The sequence below is a fragment of the Catharus ustulatus genome, chromosome 11 (assembly GCF_009819885.2).
Source record: "Catharus ustulatus isolate bCatUst1 chromosome 11, bCatUst1.pri.v2, whole genome shotgun sequence".
Lineage (NCBI taxonomy): Eukaryota > Metazoa > Chordata > Aves > Passeriformes > Turdidae > Catharus > Catharus ustulatus.
The window spans coordinates 13,436,292-13,459,727 of NC_046231.1; the positions used below are offsets into that span (position 1 = coordinate 13,436,292).

Consider the following 23,436-nt stretch of genomic DNA (forward strand, 5'->3'; position numbering starts at 1 on the left):
TGCTTGGCTCTCCCCTCTCTCTGTCATTGCCATCCTGCCCTCTGGAGAGGCTGGCAGGCTGCACCAGCTTCCCCAAACCCCTGACTCCCCAGAGGACTTGGGTGGAGCCAGACATGAGGCTGCATGACAAGGGAAGGGAGGCGAGGCTTTCCAGCCTCAGAGCCAGGTTGAATGCACGATCAAATCAAATCTGGAGCAGACTTACTGTCAGGCAGCCAAGGGGAATGTTGTGTGGAAGAGCCATGGACTGGGCACACTGTAGTGGGGGTGAGAATGCCCTGAAATCCCAGCACACAGCCCAGGGTTTAGGTGATGCTGCCATTCACCAGCAAATCATCAACAATTACAGTAACGAGTTTCTGCATCACTGTGCTGCTGAGGACCTGAGTCCTTAGGCCAGTTTGCAATAAATTTCTTCATTTGCTCCACTCCCAGCATAATAGGAGGATCTCAAAAGCAAGAATAATTAATGGGGAATGTTAAATTGAAGAGAGTTGTGTCATCAGAAAATGAAGATGGAGGAAATGATAAAGGACTTCAGGGTACTGCCAAGAGCTGCAAGAGGAAAAGAAAATATCCCCTCTTACACCTAAATTTTTTAATATCACCTTGAAGTGCTCCTGAGGACAGAGAAGAGCCTGAGTCTCTGAATACCAGCACTACAGAAGTATCTCAGTCTGCAGGGCCTTGTGAAGAGATGCAGCTGTCTCTTAAATAACAGGAGTTGACACCAGTTGTGAATAGATGAGTGATCGTGGCTTCAGCCATCACAGCCAAGGATCTGATTTCAAGTGAAGCCCCGTTCATCCATCCAGTGCCCAGCACAGGGTTATTAAGGGGGCATCTGTCACAAAACCACAATGCCTTTAAATGCTTGAAAAAGGGCATAGCAAAAATAAGTCTGCTTAGCTTATGTACTTTTCTCTGGGTGATGTGATTCTTGGAATTGTTTAGCAAAAATAAATTATAAATATGATAGGTAGGGAAAATACATGATACGAGCAGGGTGAGGTATGTATCTGACCTTGGTGTAGAGTTTGGCTGTTTGTTGTTCCAGGCTTGTGGGGTAGGCATGAGAGACAGTGGCAGGGAGTTTTGTTGGGTAGCAGAGTGCACAGCCCCAGCTCACCAGGTGTCCTGCTCTAGGCTCAGTGCAATCCCTCCAGGACACAAATGGAAAGCCATTCCTGGTTCGGATGCAGCAGGGATATCATCTCCAGCAGTAGATCAGGGCCAAGTTCAGGCCCAATGGGATGTGCTATGGCAAGGCAAATGAGGGGGGCTGGTTTGGTTACTCACCAGGACTAAATTAATGTTCTATGTTCTAAAAATATTGCATTTAGCTAAACTGAAAGTCAGGCATAGACATCATGGCTGTCTTGAGTGAATGGTTCCAGCTCATACCTCTCACACTCACCAGCAAACTCTTACCTGAGTCTTTTCCTTCTCTGCATTGTGCAGCTCCTCTTACTACTTTTTATTCTCTGCCTGTTGCATTGGGCAAAACTGCCATCTTCTGGCTCTTGAACAGGTACCCTCCTGTCCTGCCACCAGCAGGCCACCTCCTGCCCCAGTGCCTCTCTGGGTGACATCCTGTCACAGGGATAAAAGGAAAAGATCGCTGTTCGTGCACAGACATGCTCTATTATAGCCACAATATATTGAAAGCATCTCAGAGCATTAGATTGATGCTCCTGGGGCTAGAGGTGGGCATTTATGCCCTGTAATGCACATCAAACCCCTTTTAGGAGAAACTGGAGTGTCTGCGTGCATGCTTAATGGTGGTGAGAAAGATAGTGCTGTGTGATGGAGGTCTGTTTATAATTCATATTAAATGGTAATCCTAATTCCTCTTTTCTTTATAAATTGTTTTCTAAAATTCTCTTGAATGTGGATGGAAAACTGGATTGTGGTCATATGTGTAAAGGTGTTGGGTTCCTCTGCACAAACATTTCTTGCCAAAAGACAGGATTCCTACCCCAAGTTTCAGCCTAGGGGAGGCATTGCCTGTGTTCATAGATTTTAAGCCTAAAGCAGAATAAAGTTACATGTTTTAAACTGTCCAGGCATTTTAGAAAGCTAAATCTCCTCTCTGTTCCCCCAAAGCCCCAGTTTGTACTCCTAGATTATCACTATTTAAGTGGAGTCCTGGATTTTTTCCAAGAGCTGCATCTCCTGCAGCCCCAGCCCTTTGCTGGATTTTGAACTGAAGCAGTGACTCACCTGTGCAGATTCTTCTTCCTTCATTTGAGCTGACTGAAAGCAAGGCATGTCTGTCCCTCCCTCCCTTCCCAGCACAGAGAGAGGCATGGCCAAAGGGGACTCAACCTGTGTGTTCTGGGAGCAAGACCTGTATACTCCAACCTCTTATCTGAATAAACCCCTGCAGAAAAAGGTGTGTGTACAGGATCCAGCACAATGGACTGATTTGGGCCCTAGATCTTCAGGGAATAAAAATAGCAAGTTAATATTAAAACTGTGTATTTTTACAAATTGCAGGCAGGACTCACAATACATCATGCTTAATTTCCTGCTTTCAGTTCCCTATCAGATTTTATGCTTAGCTTACTGAGGTTTGTTTTTGCCCAGAATAGGACTTTTTTTCCTTTAGCTACAATACATTCAGCCATGAAAAATGAGATTGAAAAAGATTAATAGGAAGCTGAAGGATTCATCTGAGATTGACAAAGATTAATGTGTGTCTTATTCTTAGCTGTTTTCTTTTTCTTTTCCCTTCTCTTAGCTACCTAGACAGCTTAGATCGAATTGGAGCTGCAGACTACCAGCCCACGGAGCAGGATATCCTCCGAACCAGGGTCAAAACAACTGGCATCGTAGAAACCCATTTCACATTCAAAAACCTCCACTTCAGGTTAGTCTAAACCTGTACAGCAAATTTGCAGAACAACTATTTATCACAGGGTTTCCCCATAGTTCCTAAAGGAGAAGTTGTTAAATTGCTGGTTAATGCATGGACAAAAGACACAGCACTTTGGAGGGTCAACAATATGAAAAGTTTGGCAATCTTGTCTTGCAAGTCACTGCCTGTAAGATATAAGCTCAGGGCAGCTTCTTCTAACCTAAACAACAACTCTTGTTGGAATGTATAATACAAGATTGACCCCCCCAAATCTGATCAAGCCTCATAAATGTAAAAATATTTGGCCAGATCTTTTAAGTGGGTCAGTCACATACTTAACGCAGTACATGGACCCTCATGATGCCATCCAGTAGAGAGAAGAGAGCACAAAGACAGAAAGCCACACACAAACAGTATTGAGAGCATATAAAAGTCAAGAGTGTGTGGTCTCCACCTCCACAGACCCTTTGGGACCCAGCATGCTGCTAAGGCTCTCCCACAGATCCCCACATCCCTGTCTGTGATTGCTCCTCCCAGTCCTCCTCTGGCTCTGGAGGAGAAGACCAAGCCAGCAGTGACAGACCCACTGCTTTGTGTTTGGGGCCTCCCAGATGTGTGCTCAGGGAATGCCCAGAATGCTGAGGTTCCCTGGTAGCCAGGGAGGAGTGGTGATGGTCCCCCCTGTGCTGCAGGCTCTTCGATGTCGGGGGCCAGCGGTCAGAACGCAAGAAGTGGATCCACTGCTTCGAGGACGTCACAGCGATCATCTTCTGTGTGGCGCTGAGCGGCTACGACCAGGTGCTCCATGAAGACGAAACCACGGTGAGTCTAACTGGGCCTTGGAGGCCCCAACAGCTCTCTGTGGGATACTGCATAGCCAGCAACTCCTCAGAGATCGCCAGTGCTCCCTGGGGTGCTGCAGCAATGTGCTTTTGTCCGTCGCTCCCCTTGACTCTGAAATCCCGGGGAGATCTCTCCTCCTTCACAATCTTTGATGTGAAGTCTGCGTGTCCAGGTAATGCTTCCTTACACTGGTAAAGGCACACTGGTTTGCTTCTCCTTTCTAGCCAACCTGTGGTTTCAAAATGCATGACAGGACCCATAACCAGCAAGAGGATACAGCTGGGTGGGCTTTAAAGCAGGGAAGCAGTCAGGCTGTGGTGCAGAGGTGCAGGACAGCCGTGCACACCCGGGGCTCAGCCCAGGAATATAACCTATTTCTTCAGGCTAGAGAAATTTGTTTTCCTTAGTGAGGCTGGAACTGTTTGAGTCCTCAGGTAATTTGCTCTAGGAGAGATTTTATGACTTCCTGCTGTGACATTAGGCTCAAAATACCATCTGGAAATAAAGCTGGTGAGGACCTGTGTGCTCCCTGGTATTAGAGTGCAATTAATACAAGTGAATTGAATACACAAAAAAGGATGCAGTGAGACTCATTACTATATTCTGACCATTCATTCAGTATGATGGGGATGCATGTTTTTGGGAATAAAGACAACTGTGGGCACCCAGTTACATTTGTCTAATGAAAAGGAATTGGAAGCCATACTCAGACTCAGTAATGATTTCATCGGTGCCCAATCTGCAGCAGCAGCATGGAGTGCTTGCTCCTGCCAGCTCTGTCTCTCTGAGGCTTTTTATTCTCCTGCTGGTAAAGATGTCAGGCTTGCAGAAAGCTGTGGATAAGGATGGAATTGAGGGAAAGATTGCTGTTAAGTGAGGCTTGTCTTGTCCCAAAAAGGCTGGGGGTCTGTGGTTTCTAGCCTCGGAGCCACATTTGTGAGATCTAGCAAACTCTGATGAAATCACCTTGTTGTTTGAATCATATTGGTGCCAGAATTCTGGGTGATATTAACATTACCAGTCACAGGACTGGTAACAGGTCAAGGAGAAGTTCAGGCTGGAAATTAGGAAAAGGTTTTTCACCCAGAGTGTGATCAGGCACTGGAACAGACTCACCAGGGAAGTGGCCACAGCACCAAGCCTGACAGAGTTCAAGAAGCATTTTGACAATGCTCTCAGGCACATGGTGTGACTCTTGGGGTTGTTCTCTGCAGGAACAGGAGTTGGATTTTATGGTCCTTGTGATTCTGTGATCATGACTGCATCTCCCTCCAATCCAACTGAGACACTCTACATCCTGTCATGTCCACTTTGTTATAATCCCCAGTTGTCTCCTCCCTCTGACACTGGCTATGATACGTTCAAGGATGCTCAGCCCTGTAGGATTTACTGGGAAGGAACCAAAATCTCCTGACATGAATTGAAAAATCCAGCCATTAGGTCAACGCTATAGAGCTCTGCGGCTGGGCAGCAAAATCAGCCAGGAGACACAGAAGAACACAGAAAGGGCAGGTCCAGGGGACAGAGAGCAAAGCTGTGATATGAGCAGAGAGCAAGGTGCTCTGTAGGTATAACTTAGATTGTGACACCCAAATTGTGAAGCCAGCTTTTAATACAGGTCACCTTTGGGTGCCCATCCACACAAGTCAGAGCCTGTGATTCAAAGCCATGGAGCACGAATGGAATGGCCTGAATGTCAGTGCCATTTTTTAAATGTCAGCCTTATCTCTGCTCCTCTGAACTGGAGGTTAGAACATCTCTCCTGGGGAGAGCCCTGCCAGTGATTGTCCCTCACCCAGCACCACCCCAGAGCCAGCTCAGCCTCCCTGCTGGAGTGCCACGCTGCAGAAACTGGGATTTATGCATCTCCAACTCTCCCTTTGCAGCAGAGCAGCCTGGTGCAGCTCTGGCACAGCAGTGACATTTGCTTGCTATTTCAGTCCCTGCTCACAACACATTTCGGGGGATGCTGAGCAACAGGAGGGCAGAGGCAGCTGCTGCTCATTTACACATTCGGCGTAAACGGGGAAAGGATTCGGCATCGCCACCACCACGCCAGCAGGACGCCCCTGCCTAACCCAAATAAACAGCCCTGAGCAAGGGCACCAATGCACTCAGGAAAAAACAGCAGTGCTGCATCTTGCCTGCCCTATTATAACCCCATCACAAATGGCAGGTGGAAAACGTGGCACCCACAGACCCATGCCAGGTGAACCCCCAAGCATTTGGCCCCTCCTTGGTACTGTGGTGCCTCTCCAAAAACCCAGCAGTAACACAGCATCTCCTCAGTCAGCTGATTTGCTGTCTGCATCCGTCACATCTGCTGGCTTTAATGACGTCAATCAGCTTTTATTGCTTCTCACTTGGAAAACACAAAGAGGAGGCAGCTGAGAAAGTGAGCTGGATGCTGCTCCTCCAGCTTCATTTTTTAGAGACACTTACTACAGTCCAGACACTTGCAGCTGTGTTGAGCCACTGAAGGTTTGGGGGCTGTACAGATGTCTCCATGAGTATGAAAGGACTGGCAGAAGGCTTTCATTGCTGGCATGGAGCCATGAGAGGGAAAGAGCCCAACTGCATATCAGGGTCCAAAAAAACCCTTCCAAAGCTGGGTGCATGTAGAAAATGTTTTTTCCTCCTGCACTCAGCACCCTGTTGTCAATGAGCACAGGATTTCACAGGTGCTTTTTGCACTTCTATAAGTCAAACCACACTTCAGGTGGAGGAAACTGCAGTTCAGATGCAGTCAGCATCACAGGGACAGGCTCCCCTTGGTAAGCTCCAGGTGGGAAAAGTGTAGGGTCAGCTTGTTTCACTGGAAAAAGCTCACAAATTGATTTATTGTGAATCCTTTCCAAAGAGCTGGTTAAACAAGGCTGGGTGAAACACTCTCTGACCTGTCCCTGCACTTAAAATTCAAATACAGCTCTGTGCTTGTAAAGTTGTTTTGTGGGTTATTGTACTCTTTGTTTTAAAAGACTGAGCACCCATCCTCCTGCAGCAGCTAAAACAAGACTGGTGTGTTTGAAGCTGTCCCTGCTCCTTAAAGGCAGGCAGTCTTTTATAAGGGATGTATTTTCTCTCTAATTTCCCTGTTACAAAGATCCACACAGCAGGAGTCAAGGCAAGCAAGTACCTCCCTATGTCCAGATCAGAAAGACAAAAATAAAACAAAGAAAACTTTCTGCATCTCTGATTTTTAGGCCTGTGCACCCATAAAGATCACACTTTTCACAGAAACTCCCAGTACTGATGACTCCAACTTCTCCCATTGCTTCCAACACCTTATGCTGCTGTTGGCACATCTAAACTGTGTCCCTGTGTGCCCAGCTCCCAGGGGAGAGGCACAAGGCATGAGAGAGATTCAAGCAATGCTTTCATCAGTTCCATTGCTGCCAGCCACAGCCCAAGCCAGAGCTCATGTGGCAAAATGATACCCTCTGCCCAGCCCTCAAGTCCTTCACAAGGAGCTGCCAGGCTCTCTGCCACGTTTGTACACAGTGGGAACACCCTGCTTTAACTGGCAGAACACCTGCCTGGATTATGTCTTTGCATAACAAGGCTGTTTTGTCTCATTTGTGACTTACCTTTTTGTTTCGTAAGTTGAGGTTACAGAAGGAAAAGCCTCAGCTCTGTAATCTGGGAAGAGAGAGGGGCAGTCATATAACTCAGTGAAACTAGAGAAGATGATTCACAAAGGTAGATTTCCAGTGTTCTTTCTAAATAGAATTCCTAATGGAATTTTTTTTTAAAACAGCAATGGAATTGGACCTGCCATGGGAACTGAGACTATCCTCTGTTTTTTACCTTGCAAATTCAAAGGAGTCATGGCAAGAGAGGGAGATGCTGCACATTGCTGCCTCCATAGCTAAGATATTTAGGTCAACCACATCTAGCCAAGACATGCAAGTATTGTTTGTGTCCCCATGCTGAGGATGGGATGGGTGGAAGGCTCTGTGCTGGAACCCTTGGTGTGCATTAGTGTTGGCCTGTTGGTTTGTATTGTACAGCATGACCTGGTTAGTGTGCTCTCTCTGCTGTCATTGGGCAAGGAAAATGCAATTGCAGTGCTCAGAATTGCCTTAGGAGAGACAAAGCAAGCCAAAGTGGCTTGGACATCTTAGGAAATATAAGCAGGAGGGGGAATATGGAGTTGCTTAGGATAACCATCAGTGTCCTTATAGTTTGCGTGACAGCGAGCACTTAATCACCAAGGAAAACAGAAAATATTGAATCAAGTGGTTGTTGCAGAAAACATCAGGTCTCCTCCCATGCTCTGGTAAAAATAAAAAAAAAAAGATGTTTCTGCCTGGACAGTCTTGACTGCAGCATCCTTTCCCCCTCATGCTGAGTGAAAAGCTGTTTGCTCTTCATATCAGTGACAGGAACACAGCTGTGCAATGACATCTGAACTCAGCTATGAGCAATTCTGTCTCTTGTCTTGTGCAGGAAAAGTTAACTGGACTTTGAATATGCATGGGTGAATGGTTGCTCCTCTGTAACATGGTTGTTGGTGCTACTTTTCTTGTTGGGGTATGAAATATTTGCCGGTGTAAGAATTTTAAATGCCAATTTTTAAATAGGAAGTGACATTAAGAAATTACTGTCTGAAGAGTTCTTCCCTTAATGATAGACCCAAAATAAAGTGAGAAAAAGCAGAATGATGGGTCCAAAAGCAGGTGAAATAATTTGTGTCACTTAATCTAAAAGTGTGAGGAGCATAACCTTTAGTGCCTCCTAGCAGAATAGGCACATCTGCCCCATCACAGAGAAAGAGGCCCCAGGCAAATTCTAAGGGACTAAATTGGTCTTTCACTGTGGATTCACTGCGAGGAGGGGGATTATTTGGGGGATTTAACTTCTCACTCCTCCTTTAGCAGTCTGTCCTTTTATATGTGGTACCCAGACACTGCTTCCTCATCCTCGTCTCTGGGTCTGGCTGAGCTGTTGGAGAGCTCCTACAAACATCTATTGAACTAGTGACAGTTGGGAAGGGAAAGGAAAGGGAGACAGTGAGGATTCCTGATGCTAGCCAGCACCAGGACAGCTTGTGTGGGCTTCCAGAAGCCCCCTGGGATGCAACAGCATTTCCCATATGGCATCCAGGTATGACAACAGAAGCATCCATACCTGCTCATCAGAATATTGCTCTGCACCTTTGCCACACACAGAAAGCGATTTATGGCTTTTGAATGTCATCTTCTGGCTTTGGAATAATGTCATCTTTTAGTGATGGGGAAGGAAAAGCTGGATTTTAAGACCAAAAAATTTCCTACATTAATAAGGATGAGTGGGCAGAGTAGTTCATTATGTTTACTTGTCTGAGTGACAAAGCTGGAGGAAAAATCAACATGTAGAGATCAGAAAACCAGGTCAGATTGCCTTAGGAAGCTTTGAACCTTGTTTCTGGAATCTGAAAGGGTCATTTAGTGTAACCCTCATGTTGTAGTGGGATGTATTGGTTTGTGCTGTGTGTATATGATTCTGTGATTCTATATTCTGGTTACCACTGAACACTAAGAGTCACTATTTCTTGGGAAAACAGTCTCATCTGCTAACAGGCATTAATGCAAATTGCTCAAACTGGGTAAGAGAAGTAGGAGGACTTCTGTAGGATCATTACATAGTCTTACAACTGTAGAAAAGTTGGCTTCGCCTAACCATGAAGCCCGGCTCAAAAGTCCTCAGCTTCTGTTTCTTAGACAAACCCAATGACACCTGTGGTGCTCCCCACGCCATGAAGAGCAGTTTTACCCCTCTGCTCTCCACCAGGGCTGTGCAGTGTGGCAGCAGTGGCACGAGGCTGCCCAGGTGGCGGATGGCTGCTGCAGATGAGCTGTGGGTTTAGCCACAAGCAGCATTTACCTGTTTCTCCATGTTTTTATTTAAATCAGCAAGGGTGATAAAAATGTAATTTAAAATGTTCTGTGAGGGACCCTGCTTAAAAAAATGGTTAATTCTATTTGCTGTATGTTCCCCTGACCACCCTCCACGTCATTCTCTCCTCCCAAAGGCTTTGGGTATCCAAGGATCTCCTGCACAAAACCCTTGTACGCCGGGTTTCTATGTGGTTACAATTTTGGCACCACAAGTAGCAAAGAGGAGCATTGCTCCAGGGGTTCCCACACCAGCCAGTACCAAATGGGTTAGCAAAAGACAGCCCACAGACACAGGATGATCCAGATAAGCAACGTGTTGCAACTGAGACCCAATGAGCAAATGCATTTTTATGTTTGTACGTGATGTCGTCGTCCCTGTGTGTCAATACAAACGGGGGGAAATGTGCAGTCAGTCATTGAAGGCAGCACACACCAAATCACGTGTGTCCTGTTTCACTCTGGGCTGGATCAGGTGTTCCTTTCATACATGGAGCCTCTTCTCTCTATATAAAACATTCAGTAGATGCTAAAGCATATCAATGAAAAGCAATGTGTTTATCAGTGAACTGCTGGGCTCAACTTTATGCCAGCACAGGTATGAAATGGAGTGGGAGAGGGGTGAAGGCCCCTGGCTGACTGATGTACCGCTCCACATTCCCAAATCCAGGGCTGGGGGCAACAGGACATGCTGCACCCACCCCAAAAACCCTGCAGTGACAAGCCCGTGCAGCCCTGTTCTCTCCGGTGTCTCTGTGGTGGTGGCTGTAACCATTTCTTACGCACTCTGGTGGGTTTGGGGAGTGCTGTCCTAAGGAGATCCTGCTGGGAAAAGCCGAGGAGCCGGTCTGGTGTGTACCATGCTTTGCCTTTTGATAACCCCCTGACTCTCGGGTGTGCTTCGTCCTCACCGCGCCTGCTCTCCGCGCTACGCGGCTCCCGGCTCAGCGATGGCCACGCGACCGGCGTGCGCGCTCCGGCGTCCGCCTCGGCGCCAAACGTCGCCAGCCTCGGCACCTCCACAGCTTTTCCTCGGCCGTCTGACCTTATCTAGCCAAACAAAGGCCAAAAAATGAGCATTTGAGAGACCAACCAAATTTGGCAGGTATGAAGCTTCTATTGAACCGAGAAAAAAAAAAAAAAAGAAAAACAAAATGGAGAGTTGAAAGCAGCGGGGAACATGACGCTTGGTTGACTTTGCCGTGAGCTCTTTCCACCACCATAAACCCATGTGGCGGACTTTGAAACTCTCTAACTGGTCTGGTTTTTTCATTCCTCTTATCTCTCTCTTTTTCTGTGTCCTTTTTTGCATGACCCATAACCAAAAAGCTGACTTCTCGCTGTGCATACATTTGGATGTATGGCTCTTCTGCTAATCTTCTTCTAGAGGCATGAGCTAACACCAGTGGTAGCCTGACTTCTAGTCTGGTTGTTCTTAGATGTTCTTTGTCATGTTTTTCCTTTTTATACTATTTTCTCTTCCTTTTTCACTTTTTTCCTCTCTGCGAGACACTTTCTGTTGAGCCATCGTCCAAGAGAACTAAAACAAAAAAGTTTAAAAATTAAAAGCTCAGCAACAGACAACACTAAACAAAATAACAAAACCAGGCAAAGGTCACGGCAAGGTCATTTCCAAAATTATGTCACCTTGATGTCTGCTTCCAACTCTAGATTAATTCAAGGATCTACCAGTCCTTGGTTAATGTATCCAACCAGTTGTGTGCCGCACACATTCGAGAAAGTGGAAAAACATTTTAGAAAAATTATTGAAAACGTTTTAGAAAATCTGCATGAGCTACACCGACACATAAATCTGATCAAAGGGCAAAAATAATTCTCCATCCATGCATGGTGCATGATGATTTCTATGAGCTGGGATCCTGTAAATTAATGTTATGCAAAATCAAAACAGCTCTGTATTGTTAAATGCCCTTAAGTTACTAATTGTATGTCAAATGTAATAGGGATTGCATCTGTGTATGTATATGTTCAGCTGTATGTATACATAAATTTATTATGTATATTGTAGATTTTCTTTTTTTGTTGCTTTCCTCCTTAATTTAGTTGTTTTAGATTTCCCTACATGTTGAACATCCCTGGGTCGCTGACTTTGGCCTGATGTGATCTTTCCTTTCTATTGCAGAACCGCATGCACGAATCTCTGAAGCTTTTTGACAGCATCTGCAACAACAAATGGTTCACAGATACATCTATCATCCTGTTTCTAAACAAGAAGGACATATTTGAGGAGAAAATTAAGAAATCTCCGCTGAGTATCTGCTTTCCTGAGTACACAGGTAATGAGAAATGTGGCTGCACAGGAGTGCTTAGCAAAGGGACCACCGAGCCCTCCCCAGCCAGGCTGATGCTGTGGTGAATCGCAGGCAGCAAGGCCAGAGATGCAGAGCTAGAGCTCCCATTGGCTTCACTACAGGTTTTATTTCAGAAAGTGCCAAAGGATCACCCCCACCACAGTCCACTTAAAGCAGGAGGATGACTTGACCCAAGTTCTTTGCTGGCAAAGGGCGACCACCACTGATTCAGGGTCTGATCTGCACCTCACCAGTGTTTGATACCAAGCCAGCACCTGCAGGTGTGAGGCTGCTGTGCACTCCCCAAACCCATGTGCATGGGCTCCCTGTGTCACACAGGATCATGAACCTTCTTGCAGGTCTCTCAGAAAGGTGCAGTGAGTGTGACCATTATAAATGGGTGACTGGTCTCCAGTCACACGGGGTTTGTTAGGCTGTCCTCAGCTGGAGTACAGCTTAGTTCTTTCATACCTGATCATGCTCCCTTCTGGCAACAAGAATCCCTCTGCAGGTTCCTGGCCACTTTCTCCACTTCCAGGCACTGTGAGGCTGTAGAATCATCATGATCCTGGAAACATTCATGTCCAGCCTGGATGGGGCTCCCAGCAACCTGATGCTGTTGAAGGTGTCCCTGCTTACTGCAGGGGGGTTAGATCAGATGACCTTTAAAGATCCCTCCCAACCCAAACCATTCTATGATTCCATGGTCAGCCCTCCAGTATGCAGACAGCAGGTCTCACAGCTTGGCTGCTTTCAGCTCAAACAATACATTTTCATCACACTAGTTGAAGAGTCCCCAGTTTTGCTCTCAGGTTTGCTTACATTAAGTGTCTGGACATGAAAAATCCAGTTAATTTCCAGTTAAATGCAGGTATAAAACGAGGTGTTTCACATTCTGATCTTCCCACACCTCTTAACCCATAGTGCAGGCAGAGGAGAGCCACAGTGAGCCATGCCCTGAGCTTGGCTGGGGAGAAGGAGGCCTTGGTGACCCGTGGAGTTGAGAGCAGGAGCTCTGGGATGGGCAGCGTGCAAGAAGCCCCCGCTCCTGCTGCCTGCCTGGCATCTGACCTGCTAATGATGGGAGCACATCACCCATGCAAAGGCTGTAGCTGCACCCTGCTGCTTCCCTCTGCATCTCACCAGCTTCCACAAACCTTCATTACCATTCTGAGATGGCACAAAAATAAACTTTTAGCGTCATGAATTATTTAAACTCACCGGAGACGTCCAGATGAATCAAGCTGACAGACAGAGAAGCCAATCTCTTTGTCAGGAAACACAGTTGTGAACCAGGAGCACCAGGAGTGTCACAGTTCTGGGCAGGCCAACAAATTATTAACCAGAGCTTCTTATCTCTGAGCACTCTGATTTTTCACTGTGAATAGACAAAAGTGATCCCTCATTGCTGCTTTGGGCTGAATGGTCTGTGGCCATGGAGCTGAATAACTCCAGCTGAATTCAGAACATCTGCAGGCTTCCTCTCTGGGGAAGATTTTGGTGTTTTCACTACCAGCACATTTCAGCCATCTAGTCATCTGCTTGGTCCAGACAGAACCAACATATTCCCAACACATTTGTCTGAAAAGATCTAATCATGGAAATTTCAGTCTTTACAGCTGAGCTCACAATAATGCCTACTCCAAATTTTCCTGGTTGCAAATTAGATTTCTGCTTTTGGACGGCTTGTAGAGCAGCTCATCACCATCTTCTTTATAGCAGTGCTTCTGTATACTGGATGGTTTCTGTCATGTCCTCTTCCCTTTTCTCAGTGAAGCAAATCTTAACCTCTCACTCCTTCCTGATCTCATTTTGTGCACCTGGTTTTGTAGATCTTCACTCTTATCTCCCAGAAACCTTAGTCTGAAATAACATTCTTACTGAATCCCTGATGGGAGAGGGACTAGAACAAGAATGAATGTCATTTTACATATTCCTTCCCAAGCTATCCCAGCCCAAGAGAGAAGTTCAGTGGGGGAGGCAGATATTCATACACATGGAGCTAAGCTTTTGGCTGATTAAACAGAGGAAAAGAAAGCTTCTGTCTGGAGCATTTCAGCGGCAAGTGAACCAAACCAATCTTCCCCAAGTCTCAAGGGACCCCAAAGGTGCTCTAAATTCCTTCAAAATGCTTTTCTGGAATCTGGGAGTTCTCACAGTGCCAGAGACCCCCAACAGATCTCCTGTCTCTCTTTGCCATCAGAGAGGGCAGGAGGTCTGACTGCTGAAAGTCCTTTTACTGATCCAACAGGGATCTGAGGTAAGGAGGTCTCTCACCCCCAGGTGTTCAGCAATGCTGTTATGAGTTAGCTGTGCTGACATTCAGCCCAGGCTTTAGACCCAAGCACACACTTCATTCTGCTTGCCCTTGCTTTGCTTGCCACAGCCCACAGGATGAAATCCTCGTGGCCTCAGGAAAAAGCAACATTATTAGAATGTTGCCCTGGAGTTCAAAAGAATTATTTGATAAAAGCCTATAAACTGAAAAAGCAGACTTTCAACATCACAAGTAGGTTCCACAAAATGCTTTTAATGAAATGAAATTTCTGATGTCCATTAGTTCTGCTGACAGGGAATTATTAGAAGATGCATTCACAAATTTGCCTGCTGTTTGCTGGAGCACTGTTTCCATCCCCTTAATTCATGCATGCTTTTAACTAATCCACAATACTTAGTGAAGCAGCAGCAGAATCCACGGCTTGATATAAACCAAGCTGGCATTAGTGATTCTCTGCTCTCCTAGACAGAATCAAGCATCTAAATCCTCATGTCTTTGAACAACCAACTTCCTGTTCATAAAATACCCTCCTGCTTGTGCTCAGCATGTGGAACTGATTCTTTACACAGCTCTTCATGGAAGAACCTGCTCCCAGAAAAAACTTCGCTTCTCTTCTCTTGCTTCACACTTTTTCTCAAGTCCCATGGTCCTCATGAACTTGTGTCTTCAACTAGCAGTGCATGTGTGTGCAAGTGGGATTTCCTAGAGCAGCTGCCTTCTACCACAGCACATCTCCAGCCCCAGCAAGCTTCTCAATGCAGATAACAGCATTTCCCATCAGAAAAGCATCATGGAGAGAAAGGGGCCCAAAAGCAGTAGCAGTGTTACTGTTGTGGAGCCTTTTGGGAGTCAGGCAGTGCCTGGCAGTGCTGGGAGCTGCACTCCAGGCCAGCCAGAGCCTTCATCAGCCTTAAGGAGGAGCCCAAGTGGAGCCATGTGTGTGTGAGCAGGGTCAGAGCTGGCCAGAGGAGAAAGGATCTACTCATTTGCATGACTCCTTCGAAGCTTTTTTTAGCACAAAATTTGAGGATTAATGAGGTTTGGCACAGACATCTCTATATATCAAAACAAGAAACTCCTCACAATGTGATTTTAGTCTTGGCTGTAGCAGAGAGTACTGAAATCCTAATTCCTGAAAAAGAAAGGGACATTCTGTATCAGTCTTTTTGTTGGGTTTTGGGGTTTTTTTTTGAGAAAAGCCCATTTTTCTCTGTAACAGAGGCTGGATCTTTTCGTGTCCCTTTCTCTTAATGATTTAGGGAAAGGAGGGCACAGCTACTAATACTGCCCTCAATTCACATTAACTCTTCCATCAAAAATGGAAACTTTAATTAAAAAATTCTAAAAAGGGAAAAAAGTGAAGCCTTTTCCCTAGGTCAAACACTTACTGCATTTCTGGCAGGTTTCTTCCTTTTTTGTCACCATGATGTGGAATTTCTTCCATCACAGCCTGTTTAACACTCAGCTCCCCCATCCATTTCATCTCTAGAGACTATAAACAGCAACTCAGAATAAAAATACAGCTGAGCTGACAGTCAGGGAGCATCTCCTGCCTGGCAGCAATCCTGGCTGGTTGCAGTGTCCATCCCTGAGATGGAGAGAGGGCTCCTGGGCTGCAGGAGCATCCCCAGCACGGGGAGTTTGCAGGTACCCTGGGGACTGATGGGGATGCTTTAACCCATTCTTCCCTTTCCTCTCCTGCAGGCCCCAACGCTTTCACGGAGGCGGTGGCGTACATCCAGACTCAGTACGAGAGCAAGAACAAGTCTGCCAACAAGGAGATCTACACTCACATCACCTGCGCCACCGACACCAACAACATCCAGTTCGTGTTCGACGCTGTCACGGATGTCATCATCGCCAACAACCTGCGGGGCTGTGGACTCTACTGAAGCTCCCTCCTCGCTCCTCTCCTGGCACTGCCCGGAGCATCCTCCGGGGCCGCGGACAGGTCCTCCCTTTCCTTGTTTTTTCCTCCTCAGAAGATGACAAGGAAGAAATACATAATTCCCTCCTCCTGTCCCAGAAAACTCTGCAGCAAGTTCTGCTTTCCCCAGATCCATTTTATTTTATTTTGGCTCATTTTTGGTTCATTCCCTCGCTGCCCCGTTCTACTCCTCCGTTCCAATTCACAGTGTTGTGCAGGGAGCTAACGCATTTCCCACAAAGTGCATTTCAACTGCCAAAAGACAAAAATACTTCAGTTTTAAAGAGAGAAAAAAATCAAAGCCTTAAAATACTGGTCAGGAACAGTGTAGTTTGGAACCAAAACTTTTTTTCTGCTTGAAAATTAAGGGATATTGTTCACTCTCCTGGTTATTTTTTTTTTTAACACTATTCCTTTGGGAAGTGCTAAATACAACCTGATCATTTTGAGGGCACCTTGCAGCTCCAGTTCTGACCCCAAAGCTGGAGGGTTTGGTGTTGAATGCAGCCACCATAGCTTGTACTTGTACATTCTCCTTTTTCCAGCTATTTGAACAAGTAAAACAGCCATACTGAGTTCTGCTGGTGTCTGAGTAACAGGGACACAGTAACAAAGCCTACTAAGCCTTGTCTAAAAGCATTCATTACTGGTAGCAGTTTTACCTCAAGTTTTTCAAAATTAATGATGAAATTTATCTAGTGGTTGCTGTAACCCATTTCTGAGGCACTTCCAAGGAGGCCATGGAGGCACTGGGCTGGGACCCCTGGAGTGCAGGCAGTGAAGATGCCCTGGGAATGGTGTCCTGATGGAGACTCCACACTCAGTGGCATCCTGACAAGGAACCCAGCCTGGGGACCTTTCCCACAGCACCTCCCAGCCTTAGTGATTCAGCAGAGGTGATGCTGCTGCACACAAGCAGCATCACTTTCCAAATTTCAGCCTTGAAATGCTGGGGTACATTAAAAATATTTAGCCCTGGCCTCTTGTAGGCAGAGTCTGACCTTCAAGTGCCTGAAATGGGAAAAGGTGCTTTGAGAAACCTCCCTGTGCTTGGTAGCAGCAAAGTGTGCAAGAACCTCGTGGCCCTTCATTGCCCCTTGGGCATTTAAACCCCGTGAGAAGCCAACCTTGTGCTCTGAGCCTCCTTGGCTGAGCACAAGCCAGTGCCACCTCCTGCCTGAGCATCCCAGAGACACAGCTCCAGGACTGGTGTCTCCAGTCAGGGCATCTCTTTACCTGTACCTATATTGAGATGGATGGTTAACACCAGCAAAGGAGAGCTCAGGGAGCTGATTTGAGTCAAGTGATGGAGTAGGAAAGAAAAGTGCGAGGAAAGGAAGAAGTAAAGGCAGGGGAGAGGAGTGGGAAGGATGAGGGTAGCACCCAGCACAGCAAAACTGGGGGCTCAGAGAGGACACATGGAGGTGGGCTGAGGTGTGTGTGGCCACCACCAAGAACTCTGGGTGCTGCTGAGTTGAAGGCAGGAGGGAATGTGAGAGGTGGGGTGTCACCTCTGAGGGACTCTTAGAAGTCCACCCCAAAATCTTCTTTGCTGTCTGGGTGAGGCAACCACCTCTGAGGTCCCACTCAGGGCCCACCTCACCTGGGCAATGTTAACCCTGCCTCTTCTCTGCCTCTCTTAGAAATCCATTATCTTGAAAAACGTGAATCTTTGCAGGCTGGCCACAAGTTCAACTGTCCTCTCTTGGGGGCATGATCTAGGAGTGGCTTTCAGGTCTCAGGAGGTCTCTTCAGGGCTGTGGTTGGAGGGACAATATCCCTTCTCACTGTGCCCCTTTAGGAGAGATGGTGTGAGAGCAGCCCAGAGCAGCACAGCCCAGAGGGCAGGGGCCAGGTGAGCATCAGTGTGCAGGAGGCAGGGACAGAGCACATCTGGTGGCACAGGAGGGAGAGGACAGTGGGAGAGGCTTAGGGAACGTTTTGGGAGAGAAGCTGCAGAAGGGAGAGGAGGCAGATTGAGACAGCAGGGAGGATGGGAAGAGAAGGGCACCTGGGAGCCAGAGGAGAGTCCCCATCAGGGGCTGTGCTCTGCCAGGACATTGTTTGTGGGACATTTGTGACAAATGCCCAGCCAGGGATGTGAGCACCCTGAGGCAAGCAGGGAAGGCCTGCAGAGGAAATGGAGGTGTCTGTCACCCATCCAAGCAGCCACAGCCCAGCACCAGTACCAGTACCAGGCTGGTAACTGTCAGTAACCCCAGAGAGCATTAAATGATGCATTTGCTATTGCACAGCCAGGACCTGCTGCTGCTCTGCTGGGCACTAACAGCAATAACACAACTCCCTGCCTCCCCTGCTCTGGCACAAGCCAGCAGCCACCTTTCTCTTTACCATCTCAGCCTTAAAATGCCTCCAATGACATTGGCTGCTGCAAAGAGCTGGCCAGCAAAACCAGGAGCTCCTCATGCCACAGCCCACCCACACGTGTCTGAGCCCCAGCAGCAGCACCCAGCATCCACGTGGGTGCTGTGTCAAACCCAGGGCAGAAAATCCACACATTGGCTACTTCACCTTGGTAACCACTGGACCCAGAGTAGATGGCTGGTGCTGGTGCTGGCAGGGATGCAGGTCTTTTATTAAGCTCTGTAAGAAAACTTTGATCAGAAGCACTGGAGTTTTGGAGATTTTCTCTTCCCACTCCTTCCCTTGCTGTGAATGATGTTTTATCCAAGCAAATAAGTAACAGAAGCTGTTCCCAGGGAAGGTAGCACCACACCAAGGCTTTGTGAGCTCCCAGCATAAAGCACACAAGAATATTTTGGGTAAAAACAATTTAAATTAACTCATCTCCAAACTGCCAAATGCAGTCAAGTGGCCAGTGCTGGGTCAGCGCACTTTACCACTCTCCAGGCTGGATTAAGGCAACCCATTCCCAGCTTTGCCAGCTGGGAGGTCAAAGCCCCCTCTGCAGCTTCAGCAGGTCCCTGGCACGCTGGTGACCATCAACAGCTCCCATGGGGAGAAAAAGCAGAGGAAATGTTGCCCCACAGAGCCTCTTCTTTCATTTTCTTTGGCATATTGTGTGTCTAAAGCTTCATCTCAGCTGCTGCTGCTGACATTCCCTCCCTCACACGAGTGTCATGAGGATTCAGTGACAAATGCTGGAAACAGCCTTTGGAAGATGAAATGCTTCCAGAGTTGAACACTACTATTTCTCCCACTTGATGGCCATGTATAGATTTGTGTCTCCAGAACTCCTGCCAAATTATTACTCACTGCTGGCTTCTGCATCCTCCAAAGCCCTTCCTGACAGATGTGCCTTCCACAAGCAATCTTTTGCCCTGTGCTTTTTCTAAACACCAGCAATTCTTGCAGCAGTTGCCTAAAAATTACCTTGAAATACATTGCCTGCTTTCAAAAGCCTTTTCTGAACAGCCCCTTATGCTTTGCAATTGCCACACTCTGAATCCAGACCCTTGGAGATCCAGAGCTGTGTTTCATTTGCAGTCTCCACATAGCAGGGATATTGCAACTGGTACAGCTGCATCAGAAATCCTACCAGGGCATGGAGGATAGATTTTAAAAGCACAAAATTGAAACAGCTATGTATACAACCTACTGCCCTTCAAAGCTAATGTGGAAATTTGGGGGGGGGAAAGTCCTTTCTTGGGATGCAGAAGGTTTTTAACGACTCAGGTCGCTGTTCCAGCAACAGAAGCATCCGAAGGGGGGTCAGCACTGGAAGCAGCATTAGCAACTCATGATGAGCTTCAGACAGCAGCAAAACGAAACAAGGAAGCTCCCTGTCGGCTTGCTTCGTAGTCAATGAGAGGGTTGGTTGTGCAGCCGTGAGACCACAAAAATGCAAATAGCTTCTTTATTTAAGCAACAATTCCAATGAAGCAGAGCAAGCCGTACAGGCGAAGCCTTGCAGCGCTGCCGGGCTGAGCTGCAGAGGGTTGGGAGGATGCGGTAGCTGGGCTGGCTGGGAGAAGGAGCAATAACCACGCACTGACACACAGCCCCAGAGTGGCACAGGCAGTTTTCAGTCTCGCATACAGAAGTGGCACAGGGTCTGGCTCTCACGGGGGGCCGGAGGAGCGGCCATCTGGTGCTGCCGGCTGCGGAGCATCCCCGCTGCCTGCCCTCCAACACTTCCAAACACAGCTATCTCTCTCAGGGGCTCTGTGCCGGAATTAGCTGCTTGCCTTCAGCCAGCTTTCCTGGATGGCTGGCCGGCTTTTCCCTCCATGGAGGGGAGAGCAGCCTCAGGAGGAGCCCGCCGTGCCTCCTCTCTTGATGTGATTTTGTTTCACAGGACACTAAGGGTATTAATGAGGGCAGTCTTTAATGTATGTTAAAACATATCTGGTGGGTTAAATCTGTCATGGCATGAGCCCAGTGCTTGTCTGCAAGGGAACAGACCTTGTTCTCAGTCCAGGAGTGCAATCTCCAAGAGGTCAGGATGTGATGTAGAAGATGTCCTTTTGCCAGAAGGTCCCCGTGTGCCCAGCCTCACTGTGCAGCTCAACAAGGCAGAATCACCTCTGGGGGATTTGCAGTCAGTGCTGGGAAAGGGACCAACCCTGCACTGTTAGCTTGTGTGACATGTCCCAAGTTTTTTGTGGTCACAAAGTCTCCTGGCACCAGGGAGAGTTGCTGAGTTCCTGGGAAGAAGGCTGACCATCAGTCAAGTCAGTTAGAGAAGCTTAGCTCCAGTGTGCTTGGGGGTTTTCATTGTTTGTCTTCAGGCTTACCACCAAAAACGGAACCATTTCCAAGGAGACTAAAGCACTCATTAGTGATCTGGCACTGGACATGTCAAGGTCAGTGGAAATGGTGTTACTGAGCATCACCCTGAGCACCCAGACCCATCACTCACTCACATCCCCAGTGCACACATGAGAAAGCAGAGACGTGGTCCAAGTGGCACAAAAATGCAGACCATGGTCTTGCCTCTACCTCCCTGCAGGAAAGAGCAGGCAAACACACCCTGAGGCTCCTGGGACTTGAGGGCACCGTGTCATTTCTCAGCTCCAGCACTGGCACCAGATAATTGATGCTGACAGATATAGGTACATGACCTATATAGTTATACTGAAAATGTGGCTATGAGAAGAGACTTTGCATAGGAGCACTCATGCCCCAACCAGCAGCCTGTGAGATCTTTGTTTGTGTGCAAACACAAGCAAGTGCAACCCTTAAACACCAATGCCTTAGTGAGAGGAGGACCAAAGGCTCCAGCTGGCACCCTGCAGGCAGAGAGAAAGGGAGCTGGATCCAAGAAACAGCCCCATCTCCCCAAGAGGGCAGCTCTGTTCGTGGACACAGGGCAGTAGGCACAGGGAGGAGAGACCAGGAGCAGAGGTAGAGGGGCTGGGAGCTGGCTGGATCCTCACTGCCCCAGCCCCTCTTCCACCCAGTGTCTTGGAAATTCAGCCCCAGTCCTGACTGTAGAGCAGGCAAACAGTTCCAGAGCTAAAGCCATTGCCCCAGGTGGGGAGAAGATATCATGGCAGGTAAAACACCATTTTCAGCAGTGCCTGGGTCTCACCAGCTTTTCCAGTGCTGGACCAACCTGGTGGTGCTGGGCAAGCAGATAGGGTTGCTTAAGCATCAACCACGGCCCTGTTAATTAGCCCAGTTCCTCATTTGTGCTCCTCAGCCCTATTCCCCCACCTCCTTTTCCCCACTTGAGCTCGACAAGGGAAGAGTGACCATCACCCTGCCTCTGGGCTCCCTGCTCCCATCACATTTCCCAAAGGATCGCCGGAGGCCGTCACCATTTTCCTTTCGCTGGTTTCCTGCTGAATCATTTCTCCTGCATGTTTGATGGCCCAAACTGTATTAACTGTAATTTTGTACGAAGAGTGACTGTCCATTGGTTTAATAGAGCGTTAGTTATTGTAATAATTTATTGGCTGTTGGTAATGTATTTATTAGTTACAAAATGTTAATAAAGTGCCAGCTCTTTTCTAGTGTGAGAGTGGTTTTATTGTGTCTCCCTTGAGCGCGTCCAGCTTCTCAAACTTGTTATTTAATCTTATGGCTGCTCCACAAGCACTTGCACAACACACAGCACCAGCTGTCTGCCAGAGCCTCATCCACCTGGAAATAAGGAATTTGAAAAGGATATAACCTAAAGATACTTCATTTTATGTAAGTATTTGGCAGGCATTTTTCTTCCTTTCCTCACCAGAGGCAGCAGCAGAGCAGAGCATGCTCGCTGCCCGACTGTTTCCTCCACCACATCAGTTACAAATCCTTCAGAAGTCACAAGCTTTGCTTTTCCACTGTCTCTTTGTGTGAGCACAGTCAGAAGACCCATTGCTGGTTCAATTCAGCAAATGTTGTGTTCTCCTCCTTGCAGCAGCACAAAACTTGGAGCATCCCTCCCTCCCTCCCTCTAAAACAATGCCAGCTTGTTCTTTTATGTTTAAACTAAAGATCTTCCATTATTTGGGGCATAATATAGAAGTAGGGAACTTGAAGAAACCAAGAGAAAATTTTCTATAAGCCTCAGCAAAGGAAAATGAGCCATTGCTCTTTTTGACTTCACCAACTTCCAGTGATGTGGCTTCAGCTGGGCCATCCTCAGACAGGAATTCCCACATGGCCCATCCTATGAATCCGACAGAACTATAGACCAGCCTTCAGAGCACGTGGCTGAGAGGGAATGGATTTTGTTTTTTGTATTGATATTGGGGATTTTTAAACCTTCTTCCAGGACACCATCCTGCTCAGATTTTGCCTGGGAGTTCTGAACCCTGAAGTCATCAGGGTTGTTTTACCTGAATGGGAATTCTCATTTCCCTGGGCAGAAGTTTTATTTCAGCCGCTTTTCCATTAACACCATCACTTCTTTATTTGAATCTAATATATATATTGGACAACACCTGAGCTGAGCAAGGAAAAGCCCATCCTGATACTCTCCATGAAAATCTCAAGACCCAGCAATTTCACAACATCACAAGTCAAGAAGAACCACATCCTTTTGTGGTAGTTTCTGGTTTCCCTATGAATAAGGCCCTTTTTTTATTTCAAGATAAGGATCAAATTGAAGTCCCAAGGCTTTGGAAAGCGCCTGCTTGGCATCCCCAGCTACTCTTTGTCAAGGAACCGACAGTGCAATCGCGAAGCCTTTCAAGATGAAATCAGACAGCTGCTAAATTTTGCATGCAGAAGCTACCATTGAAGTGGAGCTAATAAAATGACTCACTAATAAAACATTCATGGAAAACTGCAAAATGTGCAATTGGGTCATCATTTCATTAGCAAACACACGTGTTCTTTTGAATCTTTGGCGAGTCCGGAGCCCCCTTTGCTGCGCCTCCAAAAAAAGGGGCTGGGGGGGACCCTGTGGGGACTTTTGCTGTGGG

General features: G+C 47.2%; 1 protein-coding gene across 2 annotated transcripts in view; it reads left to right on the top strand.

Moving 5' to 3' along the window:
• Positions 1–23,436, top strand: part of GNAO1 (G protein subunit alpha o1) — a 139,623-nt gene that overhangs the window by 112,569 nt on the left and 3,618 nt on the right. Inside the window, exons 5-8 of one of the 2 annotated variants that reach the window (XM_033070160.1) lie at positions 2,744–2,872; positions 3,553–3,682; positions 11,723–11,876; positions 15,874–22,041. In XM_033070160.1, the coding sequence (XP_032926051.1) occupies positions 2,744–2,872; positions 3,553–3,682; positions 11,723–11,876; positions 15,874–16,061 (601 nt within the window). In that variant the 3' untranslated portion in view covers positions 16,062–22,041. Of the gene's footprint in view, positions 1–2,743; positions 2,873–3,552; positions 3,683–11,722; positions 11,877–15,873; positions 22,042–23,436 lie in introns of those variants that run through there. The other variant, XM_033070158.1, reaches the window with a different exon arrangement.